The sequence below is a fragment of the Phoca vitulina genome, unplaced genomic scaffold (assembly GCF_004348235.1).
Source record: "Phoca vitulina isolate PV1807 unplaced genomic scaffold, GSC_HSeal_1.0 scaffold1, whole genome shotgun sequence".
Classification (NCBI taxonomy): Eukaryota; Metazoa; Chordata; class Mammalia; order Carnivora; family Phocidae; genus Phoca; species Phoca vitulina.
Window position 1 is genome coordinate 3,635,652 of NW_022589704.1, and position 18,218 is coordinate 3,653,869.

At 49.3% G+C, this 18,218-nt stretch overlaps 1 protein-coding gene across 10 annotated transcripts in view; it reads right to left on the minus strand.

Annotated features, from left to right (window-relative positions):
• The window catches only part of LRRFIP1 (LRR binding FLII interacting protein 1), a 142,339-nt gene that overhangs the window by 53,071 nt on the left and 71,050 nt on the right, over nucleotides 1–18,218 (minus strand). For 6 of the 10 annotated variants that reach the window (XM_032393109.1, XM_032392673.1, XM_032392888.1 and 3 more), the window contains exons 2-5: nucleotides 11,829–11,915; nucleotides 5,107–5,124; nucleotides 1,823–1,870; nucleotides 500–544 (exon numbers count right to left, since the gene is read on the minus strand). In XM_032393109.1, coding sequence (XP_032249000.1) covers nucleotides 500–544; nucleotides 1,823–1,870; nucleotides 5,107–5,124; nucleotides 11,829–11,915 — 198 coding nt within the window. The remainder of the gene's footprint in view (nucleotides 1–499; nucleotides 545–1,822; nucleotides 1,871–5,106; nucleotides 5,125–11,828; nucleotides 11,916–18,218) is intronic. The other 4 variants (XM_032393187.1, XM_032393034.1, XM_032392958.1 and 1 more) reach the window with 1 other exon arrangement.

The window sequence follows — 18,218 nt, forward strand, 5'->3', positions numbered from 1 at the left end:
AGAAACCCATGTCCAGCTTTCAGAGAGATGCGGCCGATCTGACACCACAGCAGTGGGGCAGATCAGGCACCTCTGGAAACCTCAGTGGACGTGAGCCTACGTCTTCCCCAAATGGGCCTTGAGTGTGCACCTCTGTTTACAGAGGGCTGTTTTTAGGATGTTACCGCTTTAAGTTAATTTCACTGAAGTGGTGTTACTTACTTTGGGGGTAATCTACAAACACAGAGCCTCAATGCATATCACTCTGCAAATTATTTGTGGGTACTGGATAGCAAAAGAGCATTAAAACTGTCATGAATATATATTAATACTCAGAAATTTCCCATTCTCCCCTCACAAAGTTAGGTCAAAATGCTAGAAGTCGAGTCCACAATCTTTGTTCAGATAATAGTATCAATAGTAGTTTCTTTCATAAGCATCGCTAAGACATATCTGATTCATGTACTTCAGCTCCTACAACTATAAATTAGACTTCAATCAAAGCGAACACAGTACTAACCGATGTGTTTCTTCTGGATCTACGCGAATAGCGCTCACTGTCTTCCTACCAAAGCAATGGAAGAAACAGTATTAAAGGTCAGGTACAGACAAAACAGAAGCCTTAGTCTGGTTGTGACACAATACGGTATTTCTGATATAAATGTCAAATAAATATTTTCTTTGATGCCATTAAAAAGGTTTCAATTAAACCACTGAGGAAGAATGTTTTCTTTGGGGAGCATGTAAGCACACAAGCAGTTGGCATATTTCATTTTGGCTTTGAAAGTGTGTTGGGGGAAAAGATGGGCCTTTGTTTGTTCCTAACCTCTACAACGTGGTCCATTTTAACCAACCTACCTTTCCACCTACATTCAGAACCTTATTCTCTTTCCTTTGGGAATCAGAAGATAAATCATTTCCATAAAAGCTCCAATAAGGAAGTCACCCAATCTACTATATTTTGTGCATTCTGAGATGCACACACTTTTTCATATTTGGATATCTCTGAAGTGGGGGTATATCTTATCATCAAAGTCATTCACATTAAAATTAGCAGCGTTTTTTTCTTTCTCAGTGGTATAGAAAACAATGAGGCATCTTTTAACTGGGTCTTAAGATTTGATAAAAATACATCCGTCATAGAAGCTTAAAACAATGGTTTACACATACTGAAGGCTGAAGTTAATCATTTCTTTCAATAGAGGAAGTGTATACTGTTCATATTTCAGGAACTATTCTCTTTCCCGTTCTACACAGGTGTCTAAGATATTAGGAGGTAGTTTTACATTTCCTTGGATTATTTATGCATAAGAGACATCGAATATGACATTTCCACACTGGCCAGGTTCTCAGTTGCTAAAAGTATGTGATGATGTTCATGAGGCCATTCAGTAAGTGTCAAGGACAGGAGGAGGTGGGAGGAACTCATGTGGACGAATTAAGGAGAGGAGTGGGTCCACGTTCTCTTGGGGCCAGTGGACAGCAAGGGGAATGCTCCCCCTTCTAGAGCCTCATGCCTGGGGTACCATCTCCTCCTGAGTGTGCTAATGGAGAGCCCTTGGCCTGAGGAGACAGGGTGGGGTGGCACTGGAGGCCACAAGCTGCTAGCCTGGAGACTCCAGGAGTCAGCAGCTACTGACCAGACCAGACAAAAACGCCAGCCAGGACCAGTTCTAACCCAGCTTCATACAGATATAAACAATCAGGCCAGATGCAGAAGTCCCTGGAAGAAAATCTCTCAGTATTAAATTATGGTACAGTAGGAATCTATCAATATAATTAAACTTCCTAAGAATCAAATTATAAACCATTTCAGTTTCTTAAAATTGTATTCAAGGCCTACCATCCACTGCTCGATGTCACCCCATTTTGTATCCAGCCCATAATATTTCTATAGACAGAAGGGAAAGAAAATTAGGCAAGACATGAAACAGTAACCACGTAAGAAACTGTTCTGACATGCATTTCCAAACTGCTGCCCAAGCCACACGGGGAAGGGAGCATGCCGAGGCACAGCAGTAAATACCACATTCAGGGCTCTGCAGGGAAGTGCCTCCAGTGAGGGGAGCCCATGCAGAGAGACCTCCTCATCCCACCCCCTCCCAGGCAAGCCCACGGGGCCAGGGTGGAGCGGAGCGCTGCGGAGCGGAGCTGAAAATTGCCGGTGCAACCCCTGTGTGAGGCTGTTCAAGACTGCAGAGCCAAGGTACTCAAGCTGCTACAGCAGTGAGAAAGCCCAGGGGACAGGGACAGAGTGCGTGATGACCCCTAGGTCTCTGGTGCCCTTGCTCCAGCTATCTGATATCTACACTAAACTTAGGCCCATGATAATTTATGTTCTTTGGATGTCTTCATGGCATGTCACTGATGGAAACGATGACTGAGTGGCTAAGAAGGGGCTTGGAACAGAAAAAAAAAATTTATGGTAGCAGGTTATATTTGACATTTTCTTTAGCGACTGCCTCCATGTTTTTACCTTGCTTGTCTCAGCCCCGGTGGTCCAAGTTAAAATTAGAAAAGCAGATTCAGAATGGCTACTGCCCTTACTAAATATAGTCATTCCCAAGATAGGCGGGAGCCCAAGTCTAGTCTCCAATAATGGGGTTTTGCATTTCTCCTCACTTTTCCCACAATTCCAATAGAAAAAGCAAGGAATAACCAACCAAACCTCCATATCATCTAACATAGATGTGGTTTTCCTCTTTATACATTAAAACTTCATAATCAGAAAAAATATTAGATGCTAGAAGTCCAAGACACGTTTTGAAATTGTTTTCTAATTGCCAAAACATGCTGCTATGTTTGGCTTAGCTTCAGTTTATTTTGAAGGGTGGCCAGATTTTAAATATAATGGCTCCCCGAAAGTCTTGCCCCTTTCTCTTAGAGAGGGCGCTAAGTAGGAAAGTGGAAGAGAAAAAAACAAGGGAGAATTTAACCATGCTTTCAAATTTCAACCAATACAGAAATGTAATATATCAAAACTACATGCGCCTAGTCTTTTTCTGTAAGTCACTCTCCTAACTTCGAGTGAAGTGAAATGCAACAGCTTAAAGCCATTTTGCATTCAGCTAATGTTAGCCCTGCTCTCATAGCCAAATTCCAGGTTTCTCACCTGTAAAATGTGACACCATCAGCCCTCTTCAGCTCATGGCTTGATTACAAAGATAGAAAGAAGACAGTTTTTTTTTTTTTTTTAAAGGGGGCCTATATAAAGGCACAAAAAATATTTCAATTCCAACAGAAGTCTGTATGATCTGTTCTTCTATTTTCATATTTCCCTTTTCTGCCAATTCTATACTTATATCAAATACTGCACACCATCTCTTGCTCTTTTTGTGATAAAAATAAAAACCAGCATTCAAAATCTTCCATCTAGTTCATGGTGACCTTACACATCACTGCTATGCCTATAGCTACGTTTCCCCGTCATTTCAGGGAGGGAGAGCACCCCCCCCCCCCAGCGGAAAGTGCAACTAACTGGAAGTTCTGATGTTAGTGAGCAGGCTAGCACAGCCAAGTGCGGAAAGCATACAATGTTTCAAATGTAAACGACTATGATTAGCCAGTGAGTCATGCAGAGGAAGCAAGAACCAGACTTACAACACAAAAGGTGCTTGACTTTCAGAAATAGCTTTGGTTCAGTAGAAGAGAAACCATCACACAGAACAGCCAAGTGGACCGAGAGAGAGACGTTTACTGCCTCCTCTTTCTTTTCTCAAATCTTAATGATAAGGAATGCCTTCCCTTCCCTTGGCACATCTTTGTTATAAAAATGTGTATCTGCTTTTCTACTGTGGACTTCCTGAGCTCCGTTCTAGAGTTACTTTGTATACCAGTTAACATTCTGACGAAGGTCTAACATTGTATCCCTGGTGAGTTACTAAACAGAAAAATAATAGTGCTCTGGAACCAGAAAGGAATGAGCCAAAGTGTTAATTACTAGGCGGGTCTCTTTCCTAGGTTTTGGACAGTTCGTTACAGGGAGGGTTCCCCAGCCTGGCCAGCTTTGCCTCTTGTTAAATTCTTCCCGCCACTCTGTAAGTATGTTTGGATCTAGCTTCAATATGCATTCCAATACCAGACCCTACAAAAACTAATAAAGTACAAATAGATTCTGGCACCCATTTATCTGATTTCTCCACACTCTTCTAGACAGTAGTTATGCGGACTGGGGGTGGGGGACAGGAAGCAAAGGCAATCCAGTATTGTAGCCAGTGAAGGAATCCACGGCCGGAATTTTAAATTTACTGACCGCGTATTTAAAAGGACGTGCTTATTCTAACCTCTGAAATGGTCATCTTATTTTGATTTTCTTAGCTGCTCTAAAAGAAAAAAAAATACAGTTCTTCTTTATCTATAAATAGATTTATAAAAAGCAACTATGATAGATGTCAGAAGTAACAAACTAGATTCAGGTTTGGGAAAGATTCACTGTAGACATACTCTATAAATTCTCAGGGAACCAACCACTCCCTCCATCATTGTCACCGAATCAGGAACCACTGATCTAGTTGTTTCTGACCTTAATTTGTGTGCCTGGCCTGCTAGTGTATTTCTCTCTAAATCTCAGCTGCTTCTAAGTGCCTAGGAAATAGACATGCATGTTACCACCATGAATGTTTAGGGATAGAGGGCATGTTTATTTTAAGCTATTGGATTTTACTGTTGTGTCATTTTCTTTTTTAATCAGATTTTTAAATCAGTATATAATAATCTCTCAATGTGTCACAATCTGCACTGAGATTTTAAAATTTTTCTAATAAAATCATATGGAAGAATAATCTTTCTCTCTAAATATCTGACTTCAAAGGTTTCCCCAATTCTGAAGTGTGATTTTATTTTATCTTAGAATTTGTTTTTCCCCAAAGAAACAATTTTCTAATTCCTTGAGAAAAGCAGAGATGAGGAAAACATTCTGTCGACAGAGGTGCGTCTGATGGTTGCTTTTTTCTGGGGTGGAAGTAAAGATGACTTCAGCATTCTTGATCAAACCAATTTGTAAACAAAGCAGTAAAAAATTCTACGTATTTTCAATGAAAGGCATTATTTCTGAAAGGTGACCAGGCCCTTGGCAAGGAAAAAAAAACGAGTGCATGCAAATTAGAAAACAAAGAACAAAGAGCCTACCTTTTGAACCTGATAGATCTACAGAGAAGGGCAAAAGAAACAGGAAAAGAAATATGAAATCTAATTACAGAAGTAGTTACATCAGAAAGATAGGTTCTCTAAGTCCCTGGAAATGTGAAGAAAAGCCATACTGGAAAAAAGCCCAACATTGAATACTAGTAGAACACGAAAAATGTTTGAAGTCTCATTGAAAGAATTATTAATTTCCTAACTCATTTTACATTCTATTTTAGATACAATGGTGAAACCTGGGCGCACACACATGGGGTCCCTGCAAGAATCCTGGTATGATTCCAGTGCACGGGTCCATGTGACCCATTACCAGCAGTGGTCCATGTAACCCATTAAAAGCACTTCATCTTCAATTCGAAATTTCTTTGCACAGTGATAAAAGTTCAACTAGAAAGTAAAGAAACAGAATTGGAAAGTCAACTGGTCAAGTTCACAAATAGGGAAGGAAGAGGCTTTCTTGTTCTGATTCATGCAGGTACAAACAATGCCAGGAAAATGACAGGTAAAGAAAAAGCGATCACTAGAATAGAATTGAAATATGTTTTTTAAAAAGCGGATTATCGCACACTGACATATTCATTTGCTTCAGATGTTTCTCCTAATTGTGTAGTAATCACTAGGTAAGACTGAGATTTCAGACTCATTCATAGAACAAAACATTTGCTGAGTCAGGCTTTATTAAAGGCACTGTGAACGCCTGGCATTTCTAGTCTTACATGGGTGAGCATATTCAACATTATGACCACATGACACATAGCACTCTCCATGAAAATGTTTATCAAGTCAATAGCAATGAAAGAGATGCATCCTGTTCATCATATTGGCTGGTCATCTATTACCATTTTGTTTCTGTTAGTGGAGGTCCTCATGTGAAGTAAAAGGTTCACTTGGAGGTCCCAAAGAATATCTACATATTCTTCTTCCCTAATGAATCCATTCAAAAGGAGCTCATAATCCTTTTAAACAGCCCCACAGCACAGCAAACATAGGTCATAGTTGGGTCTCAATCTGCACAGAGAAGAACCATGATGGAGAGAGCTAGGGGCCGCCATGGGAGGGCTGGGCGGGCCTGGGTGGTCCGGGTAAATCCACAGCCAGCTCACAGGCCCCGCGTCCTCAGGGTCTGTGGGCCTCGAGGTCAGATCACACCCCAGCATGGTATCTGCTTGCTCACCCCACTCCTCTGTGTACTCTCCATGCCCGACGTGGGGTATTCCAGGCACTAGTGTGGCCCCAACCACAACCCACCTCCAAAACCCCCAACCTTCGTCACCGGCTTCCTGCTTCCTGGTCCCCAAGGACAGCCACCCCTCCTCCGCCAAGGATTCAAGGCTCTGTCCACCGCCCCCGGATCTGAGCTCCCTCTCCAGGAAAGCCTCGCCCCTGCTCAGAAACACCTGTGTAGAGGTGGATGGCTTGCCACCAGATGAAAACAGAGATGGTGTTTCTCAATTTTTTCATACCAAAATATCAACCCTACTAGTTAAACACTGGCCTTCCAAAGCATATTCATTTCCACTTAATCAACAACTTAAAATGCCAATGGCCGGGGCTATCAGATTGTATAACCTCAAATTGCGTTAGCTAGTTCTAATAAAAGCCAGGCCCAGAGATGTGATATGCAAAGGGCGGGCTGAGAGAAGTGTCTGTACACCTTCCTAAATCCTTAGACCCTGCTAGCTTCTCTCGCTTCCCCCTCTAGAGGTACACACAAACGCTCACGTGTGCACGTGCCCGCACACAGGTACAGTGCCCCCCTCCGGACTTGGCTCACATCAAGAAAGAGCTAGATGAACAGCTACAGCTTCTGTGTTCTTGGTAACAAAGCTGCCTATTCTGTGTTTATGATACTGTGCTTCCAAGTCCACACCAATGAAAAAACTGGTTTCCTGCGGTATGCTTCTACTTGTAAAATGACCGGGATTATGTGCATCTTCTCTTTTCCCCTCTGCTGTGGGTGCCAGCCAGCTCCCAGACAACCAGGATCCCATAGACTCTGCCCTGGGTTTTTCTTGTTAATTACATATTTGTAGTTAGAGGTAGAGGGCATACTAGGAGGACCACACTTTGCAGCTGTCAGGCCTACATGTGAATCTTGGCTCGCCCATCTTCTCAGCTGTGGGGATAACTGTCCACTTTCCTCACCTGTAAGTAAAACTCGGGCAGAGTCCCCCACAGACTGTAAGTGACAGCACCCAGGTGTGGTGCTGCCCCGGACCAGGGGCTCTAGGATGACCCTGCGGTTCCCCTCTGCCCCACCTCAGCTCTCTTCGACTAGCAATAAAATATACATCTATTTTAATTTAAATCTTTCAAATCCCCCCCTTTTTTTTTTGAAGCAGCAGATAAACTTTAAATAGCTTATGCTTTCATATTTCAAAGACCCTACATTTCTGCTAGTAAAATCATCATTTGGATGGTTCAGTGCTGCTGCTGAGCCAACCAGATCAGTATAAACTGCAGGACAGACTGGGGCAGGGTGTGGGGGGGGCTCCCTCCACGCTTCACCCCTTCCTTGACCTGGCTGTCCTTGTGTTCTGCCTTATCCCACATGCCACTCCTTCACTCAGCATCCCAACAGGCTGTGTGGACCAGGGTTAGTTTCTCTGCTGACTCCCTGACACATACAGATTGTCACTGTGCACACTAATAAATCACGCCACGGGAGCTGGTCATCAGGCATGTGACTGACCCCAAATAAGAGTCTGAGGTCAGCAGAGAAAGAACTGTAGAGGCGCCTTCGCTAACTCACTGCCAGTCTGTGGGATCACACAGGGAGGAGGGTGAGATCACCCAGGGAGGAGGGTGAGATTATCCACAGGGAGCAGGATGAGCACAGGTAAATTGTGGGATCACACAAGGAGGGGGGTGAGATCACCCAGGGAGGAGGGTGAGCACAGGTGAATGGTCTGTGGGATCACAGAGGGAGGAGGGTGGGATCACACAGGGAGCAAGGTGAGCACAGGTGAATGGTCTGTGGGATCACACAGGGAGCAGGGTGAGATCACACAGGGAGCAAGGTGAGCACAGGTGAATGGTCTGTGGGATCACACAGGGAGGAGGGTGAGATCACACAGGAAGCAGGGTGGGATCACACAGGGAGGAGGGTGAGATCACACAGGGAGCAAGGTGAACACAAGTGAATGGTCTGTGGGATCACACAGGGAGCAGGGTGAGATCACACAGGGAGGAGGGTGAGATCACACAGGGAGCAAGGTGAACACAAGTGAATGGTCTGTGGGATCACACAGGGAGCAGAGTGAGATCACAAAGGGAGCAGGGTGAGATCACATTGGGAAGAAAAATTAAGAAGCTGGTGTTCACTGGAGGCACCTTCTCACAGGCAAAGCCAAGCTTTCCTGTTGGCCCCTCAGAACTCAAACCCATTGTGGAAACCCACTCCCGCGTCTGCAAGGCCCTCTGTGGTGTAGCTGAACACTGACGGGACCCCAATGACCACCTGCTTTCGTGTGAGACGTTCCTTGGAATTCAACTCAAGATACAACATCTGATTCCCAGGAACCACTTCAACGTCTTGACAACAGATGTGAAACACGCGGTTAAAATGGAGAATGTCACAATTCTAATATATGTAGGACCGAGGAGGCCAACTGTGGCGTTTTTGATCAGATCCCTGGTTTTAATCAGCTTTTCTCTGCAAAGCTGAGCTCCTTGGCCAGCACCAAACACCGGGGACGGGCTGTGCTGCCCAGGAGCGGGGCTCTGCCAGCGCACCGGCCCGGGTTCAAATGCCCTGGGGCGGGGGCCAGGGGCTCCCCTGCCCTGTGTGCCCAGTGGGGGCTTCCTGGCCTCCTGAGGCTGCTGTGAGGGGCAGTGGGAGCCGAAGGGAGCAGGGGGGGCCTTTGCTTCTAAAGGAGGCCACCCAAACATTTTCGTGGCTCAATTCTTCACTTTCGTTTTCTAAATCAAGAACTTTCGCTAAAGGACTTTGTGAATGATAAGCCACTTATGTTATCAAGCATGTATTTAAATCAGCTCCACCCGTCATTAAGGACAGGCCACAGTTAATCTAAACGCATAATTTGGAAAACAGATGTGTATATACATACTGCATAATTCATTCCTGTCTTGGTTTTGTAGAAATTTCACATCGTACTCTTGGTGAGTGTAAGTTTCTCTTACACTAGAGGACGATGATAAAATTAAGATTACTAACACCATCCTGAGCGCCCAAGGCAGTGGCCCCTGGCCTCACTGTCCCCTCTCTCGCCGGGGCCGGCCCATCGGCTCCAGCTGCAGGCTCAGACGCAGCGACAGGCCACCAGAGACACCAGTGCTGCTGGGATTCGGTCAACTGGGGAGAAGCTGGTAGAGCAGGAACACGTGTTGGGAAGTTCTCCCTACAAGGCTTTTAAGACCTTAATATACCAAGCAACCGGGGGCCTGTTGCAGAACCAGGAGAGCGGATTAAAACCGAATGAGCCCTGAGAGGGCGGCGGCCGTGGGCCCCCGATGGTGGTGCAGCCCCCGAGGCAGAGTTCGTGGCCCAGGCCGTGGACACCTTACCGCCCCACTGCCGTGCTCCTTTCTAAAGTGGGGCGGGGGGCAGCAGCGTCCTGCACACAGTGGGTGTGCAAGTATCTGCTGAATGAACAGAAATATTCTAACGGGAAACGGACACCAGGCAGTTTGAAAAAAGCATCTGAAAAAGGAAAAATATCTATTTTTAAAAACCAGTTCAGGCTAAAAGAACTTTTCCGTTGGGTGGCCTCTGGTTACTATTAATACCAGCGTCTGAGTTTGCAGAAGCTGCCTGGTGTCGGGGGTCTCCTCCGGCATGGTGACAGGGTCTCAGACAGGTACGTGACAAAGTCTACAAGCAACCAGATCCATACTTTTTGAATGGACCTCCCGTTCAGATACTTGTCTCCAGAGATGTTCTGAAAATGCGTCTCTGAATGATCTTCGACCATCGCTCCTGGTGAGACGCGTCCCCTAAGTTGGTGGACGGGTATCCATCAGGCCCCCATCCCGACTGGGGCCAGACCTCACCCTTAAGTGAGGTGACAGGAAGGGGTGCTTCACGGTAGTCATCAGTGCAACGGGCGAGTCCAAATCACCCACGTGAAAATTCCAGAGTGCCTATTTCCAGTTTTAAAATGACAACTGTGATTCTTGCGGGGGAAGGCACTGGGAAAATGCCAAACCCGTGCTTTGCATAAATTAAGAGAAAAAGTACAAGAAATCAAAGCAGAAGTAATTCTACAGGCAGAATATCTTAGAAACTAGGCTTAGTTCCGACTGCGTTTGTATTTCTAACAAGGGGGGAGGACGTGGTGAATTACCTTCAAATATTTGTTCAGGCTTTACCCACGTTGTAAACACAGGATGAGTAATACCTAAAGCATTGTTGCTGGGCAGCAGCGTGCTCATCTGCTTGAGTTGCTTCCCAGGCACCGCTGGAGCATGGTGTGGCCCTTCTCTTGGAAACCACGCCCCCCGTGTCCCCATCACTGGGGGGCTCCCTCGGGGGCCCCCTGCCCTCCCACTACCGGGCCTGTGGTTTGACTCTCCTAAGTAACATCCTGGCCTGGAGCTTCTAGCAATCTTCAATCCATTCTTCAAACCCCATCGAAGAGGTTTCTCCCCCAGATTTGAATCTGGTCATGCCCATTCCCTGCGTGAACCTGCCCACCATGTGGCGTGGTGCCCCTCCACACGCAGGGAGTGGCAATGAGCACGTCAGGCTGATGGCCGGGCCTCCCGCTACGGGGAATGTGAGGGCGTGTGCTGGGATCTGCAAGGATTTGAAGAGAAACTGGAAACGTAGGTTTTTATCAGAAATCTCACATGCTTTAAAACACTGGCTCAGCTTTGAAATTCTGGCTATGTGAAATCAGCCCTAGGAAAAGCACCTGGCTGCCTCTCTCCAGCTCAATAAATCCAAATGTTCTGAACAAGAAAAGCCCTCAAGTGGGGTCTGGTGTGGATGTTCCAGCAGGGTGTGGCCCACAGAGAACACGGGTCTGGTAGACGGGGACTTGCTTCCTCTACCACCCCGACTTCAAGGTCACAGAAAAGCTCACTGCTCTAACCACAAGTTCAAGAGTCCTCGTGCTGTCCATATGACCTCGGTTCGAGCTCAAGATTATGAAAATAAGTCGCAAACAGCGTTAACAGGTGTGTAAGCCCATGCCTGTCCACTTTCCCCGGGGGTGGGGGAGGGGCAGTTTCTTCCCTAACTATTCCACCCATGGTGTATATTCTGTTTTCTGCATCACACGTAGGTTTCAGGCATCATGAAACTTATTAAAACAGGTAAAAGCCACAGGGGAAATATTTTTAAACAAAACAGTTTGGTGAGTTTAAAAAAGTAATATTCTGTCCTTTCACATTTTAACTCAGAGGCTCAATATTCTAGCTGGACAGTTGGACCTCGAGGTTCAGAACCAACACCTCTTGGCTCCTTTCAGCCAGAAGGCTGGGCTGGATGTATGCAGGCAAGCGGCCGTGCGGGAGGCTGTCTCGGGATCTGGCAGGTCGAGGACTGGGACAGGCATGCCTGGTATCCGTGCTATGTGCACTCCCCGGCCTGACCTTGAACAAAAGTCACAGGCACCGTGCATTCCGATCATGAGCAACGTCAAGCGGACAGGTGCGTCAACAGCAACAGGTGTCTCTGCACTTGCACGCTCTACCTAAAATAAAAATGCCTGTGAAAGGAACCAACGCAGAACTTCAAGCGTTACCTCCTTCTGCTGCCGCTCCAGCTCCTTCATTCGGATCTCTCGAGCCTCGGCGCGGGCTGCCCGCTTCGCAGCGAGCCTCGCCTCCGCCTGAAACAGATGGGAGATTTCATGAGAAGACAGACCAGTGGCTTGTTTCGTGTGAACAGTGAGGCTGTTAGTAAGAGACTTTGTTCGGGGTTTAATAAATATACACTAACACATCACAGACTCATGTGAGTTAAAGGTCATCAGGAATGACAGCAGCAGTGGTCACAGTAATAAGGACCGCTACTGTTTATGGAGCCCTTACTAAATGCCAAGCAGGCACAGGTTTGTTTTTTTTTTTAAGATTTTATTTATTTATTTGAGAGAGAGAGCAAGACAGAGTACAAGCGGGGCGAAGGGGCAGAGGGAGAGGGAGAAGCAGACTCCCCACTGATCAGGGAGCCCGACATGGGGTGATCCCCGGACCCTGAGACCATGACCTGAGCAGAAGGCAGACGCTTCACCAACTGAGCCACGCAGGCGCCCCTAAGTGGGCACAGTTCTAAGGACTTTATATATATTGTGCCATATACCCCTTGCAACAGCCCTATTAGGTAGATATTATTACCATCCCCAGTTTATAGAGGCGGGAACTATGGCACAGAGAGGGTATGTAACTTGACCAAGGTCACACAGCCTGTAAGTGGCAAGGCTGGGCAGTGTGCCTTCCTCCAGAGCTAAAACAGACTACTGCACGGGGCAAAGCATTAGAGCTGGGCAGGACCACAGGCCACTGGCTCAACCCCTCCCTTTTACAGAGCAGGAAGCCAAGGCCCATCCCAGGGCACAGGGCTGAGACTCCGACGCTGTTTTCCAGAACTCCTGTCTAGTCACCGCTCAGGACGCCCTGCTGCCCTCAGCTCCCCCCTCAAACACCTGCAGTGCTAGGAAGCTCGTCTTTCCTCGAGACAAGTAAGACCAGAGCAGGACGGTCAGTGAGTCCTAGCTCTTAGAAGCATTACATTAAAACAAAACAAAACAAACCATCTCCATGCAACGCTTTATCAACTTGGATAGCTATTTAGCCAAACTGTACCGAAGACCACTTAAACTGTTGGACCAGGGCTGACCCATGCCCTTCAACCTGCCACTCAAACACTGCTTCCCGCTTCGCAGATCCCGTCTATGCGCTATTTCAGCCGACACAGCACACGGCTCAGTGAGGACCTGGTGCAGGTGGTGTTCCCAGATTCGGGTTTTCCGGAGTCAAGCAAATGCCACCTTCTTTCCACTGTTTTTTTTGGGGGGAATGAATACACTTGTAATTCTTCCACCGACAGTTCTGTAGATACAGTTTCAGGTGTTAAAGCAGGGCCGTGAGAGGTGTGGCCAGCGGTCCAGCAAGCAGGAGGTGGCCCAAGTGCCATCGTCCAGCTTCTCCCACAGGACCAGGCTCACATCGGGGCGGCGGGGCCTGGGGTCAAGGACGTCCATGTCCCCCACGCCATACTTGTACTGACTTACAAATTTATCTTCTGTCCAAATTTGAATCTAGGGTGAAAACTGACCGTAGCTGATCTGTCAGAGGTTGGCTGGTGTGTGGCCTTATAAGGAATTTCTTCTGTAACTTGGTTCATTTGTGTGGTTCCTTTATCAACCCAAGCCCAGGTCCCTCAAGTCAGGGGTGGGGTGGGGGGGGTCAAATATCACAACTGCCTCAGAACAGTGATACCTCGGTGCCATTTTCAATTTTCTAAACCATGTTACACTGTGTGAAGGACCACTCGGGGTCTATAAAAAGATCCAGCAAAGCTCACGGGGAGAGGAAGGGAAGGTTTGTTTGACATCTGGCCATGATGAGATGCTACGGCCCCACGGCCGGGCCAGCAAGAGGACTAGGTTCACCCTGAGTGCAGCCTGCCTCCCTGCCTTCCTGCGGGGAGGCCTGGGCTCCCTGCCTGCTGGCTCTGGGGCTGTGTCTAAGCCAGTACAGACCAGGCCACCATAGCCTCCAGCTTGGGACGGGCGGGGGCGGGGGGGGGGGCATGGAGGAGGGCGAAGGCCGGGGCGGAGCGGGAATGTGAGAAACAGGAAAGGGAAGAGAAGAAGGGAGGGCTGCCAGGGGACACAGGCAGAGAGGAGTGGGGCAGGCCCTATTCTCAGGCGGTCCCCAAGACTCCTGCCCTGATGCACTTGCTCCACATAATCCTCTCCCCTTGAGTGGGGCAGCACTGTGAGTAGGAGAGATGCCCCTCCTGTGACTGGGTTACGTCGCATGGCAAAGAGAAACGCAAAAATAATTAAGGTCCCTCGTTAGCTGACTTAATCAAAAGATAGATTATCCTGGGTGGGCCTCACCTAATCAGGCGAGGCCTTTAAAAGAGGGTCTGGAAGTCAGACAGACTCTCCTGCTGGCCTGGAGAGAGCAGGGTGGCCTGTGTGAGAGGGCCACGTGAGGCGCCACATGACAGGGACCAGCCGGTGGGCCGTAAGAGCCGCGAGCGACCCCGGTAGACAGCCAGTGGGAAAACGGGACCCTGGTTTTGCAACAATAAGGAGCTGAATTCTGCCCATGACCCTGTGAGCTCTAGAGGACCTCAGGCTCCAGAAAGGACCACAGCCTGTGCGACCCTGAGCAGAGGAGCCAGTAAGCTGTGCCCAGAACTGTGACCACAGAGCCTAATATGATAAATGTGTGCTGTTTTAGGTTTCTGGATATTTGGGATATTTGTTACACAGCAAGAGATAACAAGATAAGGAGGCGGGGTCGGCTCTCACAGGGCTAGTGTCTCTGAGCTGCGGAGAATCTGAGCACGTATACACCCATCCCGTCCCACCCTACTTTCGTCTAGCTCTGCTTGGGATTGGGCCAAAGAGCCCTCAAGAGACCACCTACGTGAACATGCAGTCCGTGACCCCGGGCGCAACCTCCCCACCAGATGGGCAGGCCTCCAAAATAACATCCCATCAGACCACACAGACTACATCCCAGCTACCCTGTGGGCCTCCCCGCACTCAGGAAAAGGCTCCCGTCATGGCCCGCCCACTCCTGCGGTCCTCATGTCCAACCCAGGAAGTCTGTCCTGGCTGAGAGGACAACAGCGCCAACGGACTAAACCCCACCAGCTCCCAATTTGAGGGACCCGGGCTCGGGATGATAAAAAGGAACCCTGTGAATGAACCAAGTCACAGAGTAAATTCCTTACGAGGACCATCAGCCAGCCTCAAAGACACATCGACTGTAGTCAGTCGACCTCAGATTAGAATTCAGAAAGGGGAGAAATTTCTAATTTAGTACAATTTCAAATCCTTGCAATCGCTGCCTTACGAAACACCTTCCTCTTTTAGGATTCACATGGGACTCATAGGCAGGAAGCAAGATGCCCGTGATACAGGAAGTGGTAACAATCATGCTCACTTCTGGGAATCTGGCAAATTAAAAACCAACAGACATAGGGACCAACATTTAAACCGGTCCAAAACCTCTGCACACCCAACTCTGTGAGCCCAAGACTAGACCAGCATCATAAGCCTGGCCCTGGGCTGAGATGCCTGAATGAAAAGCTGGAGAGTTTTGAAAACACAATTCACCCTAAAACAATGACATTGTCAAGAACACCAAGGAGCCTGACCCAGAGCCTAAGAGACGGTGATCACCCAAATGATCCTTGCAAAGTCACCAGAAAAAAATCTGTATGATCAAGTCATTAAATGAACAAAAACTACAAAACAGCTCTGGTCCACCACAGTGAGAAGCAAACACGAATTCATTCCCCTGCAGCATTTCGTGGAAGGCCCAGCCCTGCCCTCCCATCGCCCCAGGCCAGGTAAAGGCTCTTGGCCTCCCTGTGCCTCAGGCCAATGCTTCTGTGTACCGGACAAACCCATCACCACCCGCCACTTTCGTGAAATACAAACTCACATTCTTGAGGTCACAGCCATGTCAGTTTGTAGGAGAGTTTCCAAAAGCTTACTTTCACTTCTGTACTTAGCTGGTGGGGACTGCAGCTCTTGGTTATCACCAGCCCAGGCCCACCCAACCTTGCCACACCTTCAGACATGGCCAGGGAAGGACCTGCAGACCACGGTGTGGGTCCCCAGTCTCCGGAGGAGAGAGCCAGGGCTGGGGAGTATAGTGATGGGGGGGGATGTGGGACAAGGTGGAGAAGCCTGAGGGCCTGGGGTGCAGACCCTAGCTCTCAGCCCCTGTATCTGGAAGCTTATCCTGAAGGAATGTGAAGCCACTGGAGGGTTTTACAAAGGGACACAGTGGGGTTGACCTCTGAGAACTACCGTTCTGGCTGACATGTGGGGAACGAGAAGAGGCTGAGGGAGGCTGTATGGAATCCAGGAAGCGAGCCCGTGAACGTGAACAGGTGAGATGAAGCAAAGTGGGGCAGCCAGAGGGCACTGGAGGGGTGCCGGGAGCCCAAGGTCCTGAGGAGAGCCCATGTGCTCAGCAGCCAGAGAACCCTGGTGAAGAATCCCCACGCACCACATCCGGACGCTTGTGACGCGCACGGTGCTGCCCCAAACCTGGACGTGCCGAGCACCCAGCCTGCTGACCCCAGCACGCCTCCAGGGCCTGCGTGGGTCTCAGAGTCGGGGTGTGCTGCTACCTCGATACCCCCAAACTCCCAAACTCAAGGGAGATGACAACGGTCCATCGAAGCTGGAAGGATGGAAGGGACGGAGAAAAGGAAAGGGATGGGTTTGTGGAATTTAGGACAGAAAGTACAAATGGCACAAGGGTTCAGAAAAGCAAGCTTGGAAAAGAAGATGGTGCACCCCTGCCAGCGAGTGGTCTGCTCCAGCATTCTTCAGCCCCCATGGAGCTCCTTGGCTGCTCCCCTGAGCGACCTGCGACCAAGCTCGTTCTGCGACCTCAGGGCACCTGCTGGGGCGGCAGCAGGGCAAGCTGGCTGGGCCCTTCCTCCCAGGTCCTGGGCGGCCCTCTTCCCTTCCTACAAGAGCCAACAGGAGAGGGGCGCCAAGCCTTCAGCGTCTGCCCTCACCAGCTCCAGAGAAGGCACAGCTCTGGGCCCCAAGCCTCCTCCCCACCGCGTTTTTGTTGAGAACACACTAAAATATTTAAGACTGAAATAGTATCATCTCCGTCAGATTTGCCTTCTGAGAACTAGGGGGAGTGGAGTGGGGGGTCTAAAGGGCTGTAAGCTGACAACTGCTGGGCCCTTCTGTCACAGTGTGCCCCCCCCCAGAGGATCTGCACACCTGGGGATGAGTTAGAGATGCAGAATTGCCCCCAGCCCCCCCCCATCAGAACCTCTGGGGTGGGGCCCAGCCATCTGGGCTTCAACATGCTCCTAGTGTGGGGGGGCAACACTTGCTCAAGTGTGGGGACCTCTGTCTTCTGTTATCCCATCTATGTTTGGATATGTTTGACATTTTTCATAATAAATAGCAAAATTTTAAAAGGAAGGGAGAAAGGGGGAGGCAGGCAGAGAGACAAAGAGAGAGAAAGGAAGGAAAGGAAGGAGCCCCAAAACCAAAACCATGCTCAGGGCTGCTAGAAGGTGGCCGGGGGTGTTGCTGGAAACTCCTGCAGGGCTGCCGCTGCCCCAGCCCCCCTGCTGCTCCCCCTGCCACTCCCCCTGCCGCCCCCACCCCCCAGCAGGCCCCTCCAGGGTCCAGGGAGGAGCTGATCCAGCCAGGCTCCTGGCCAGAATGCAGTGTCCTCTCCCCTGATGGGCCAGCCACGCCCTTCCCCCAGGGACCCCCTGCCCTGGCCTGGAACCCCACAAATGGAGCTTCAGAGACGCTGGGCTTTAAAGCAAGGTGCCCGCTGACAATGGAAACAGTCGGGAAGAGAAGCCTCCACTCATCATCACCACAGGTGCCCTAGAATAATTCTAGAAAGCAGACCCCTTGACTCCCCAGTGCCTTTGTTATAATTTATTGTACCGAGGACAGACAGACAGGACAGCTCTCCGACGCGGGGGCGTCGTGTGCGCTTCGGGAGCTGCTGCAGACACACACAGCAGCACAGGCCTGACCCCCGGGGCCTCCTCACAAGCGGCTCACACAGCCCGGCTCTCCCAGCGGGGTCTCCGGAGGCACCGAGGCCCCCAGCCTGGAGTTGGCCGCAGAGGTGCACAGGTGGCCGGGGGCGGGGGGGGGGACATATGTCTCCCCCACAAGCCCCGTCCCCGCAGCACAGGCCTGACCGGGCCGGGGAATGAGATGAACCAACTGGGGGGCAAGCGGGAGTCCTTTAGTGGGGTCACTACATTCTGCCCACAGCCTCGATGAACTCCGGTTCCAGAGCGGGTTCCACACGAGCAGGACACAGGAGTCGGCAGTGGGAGGACAACCAGAACGGGCCAGGACTCCTGCCCGGAGCCCCAGACGGTCCACAGTGTGACAGTCGTCCCAGGGTGCTGGCTGGAGCTCAGGGACTGCCCCGCT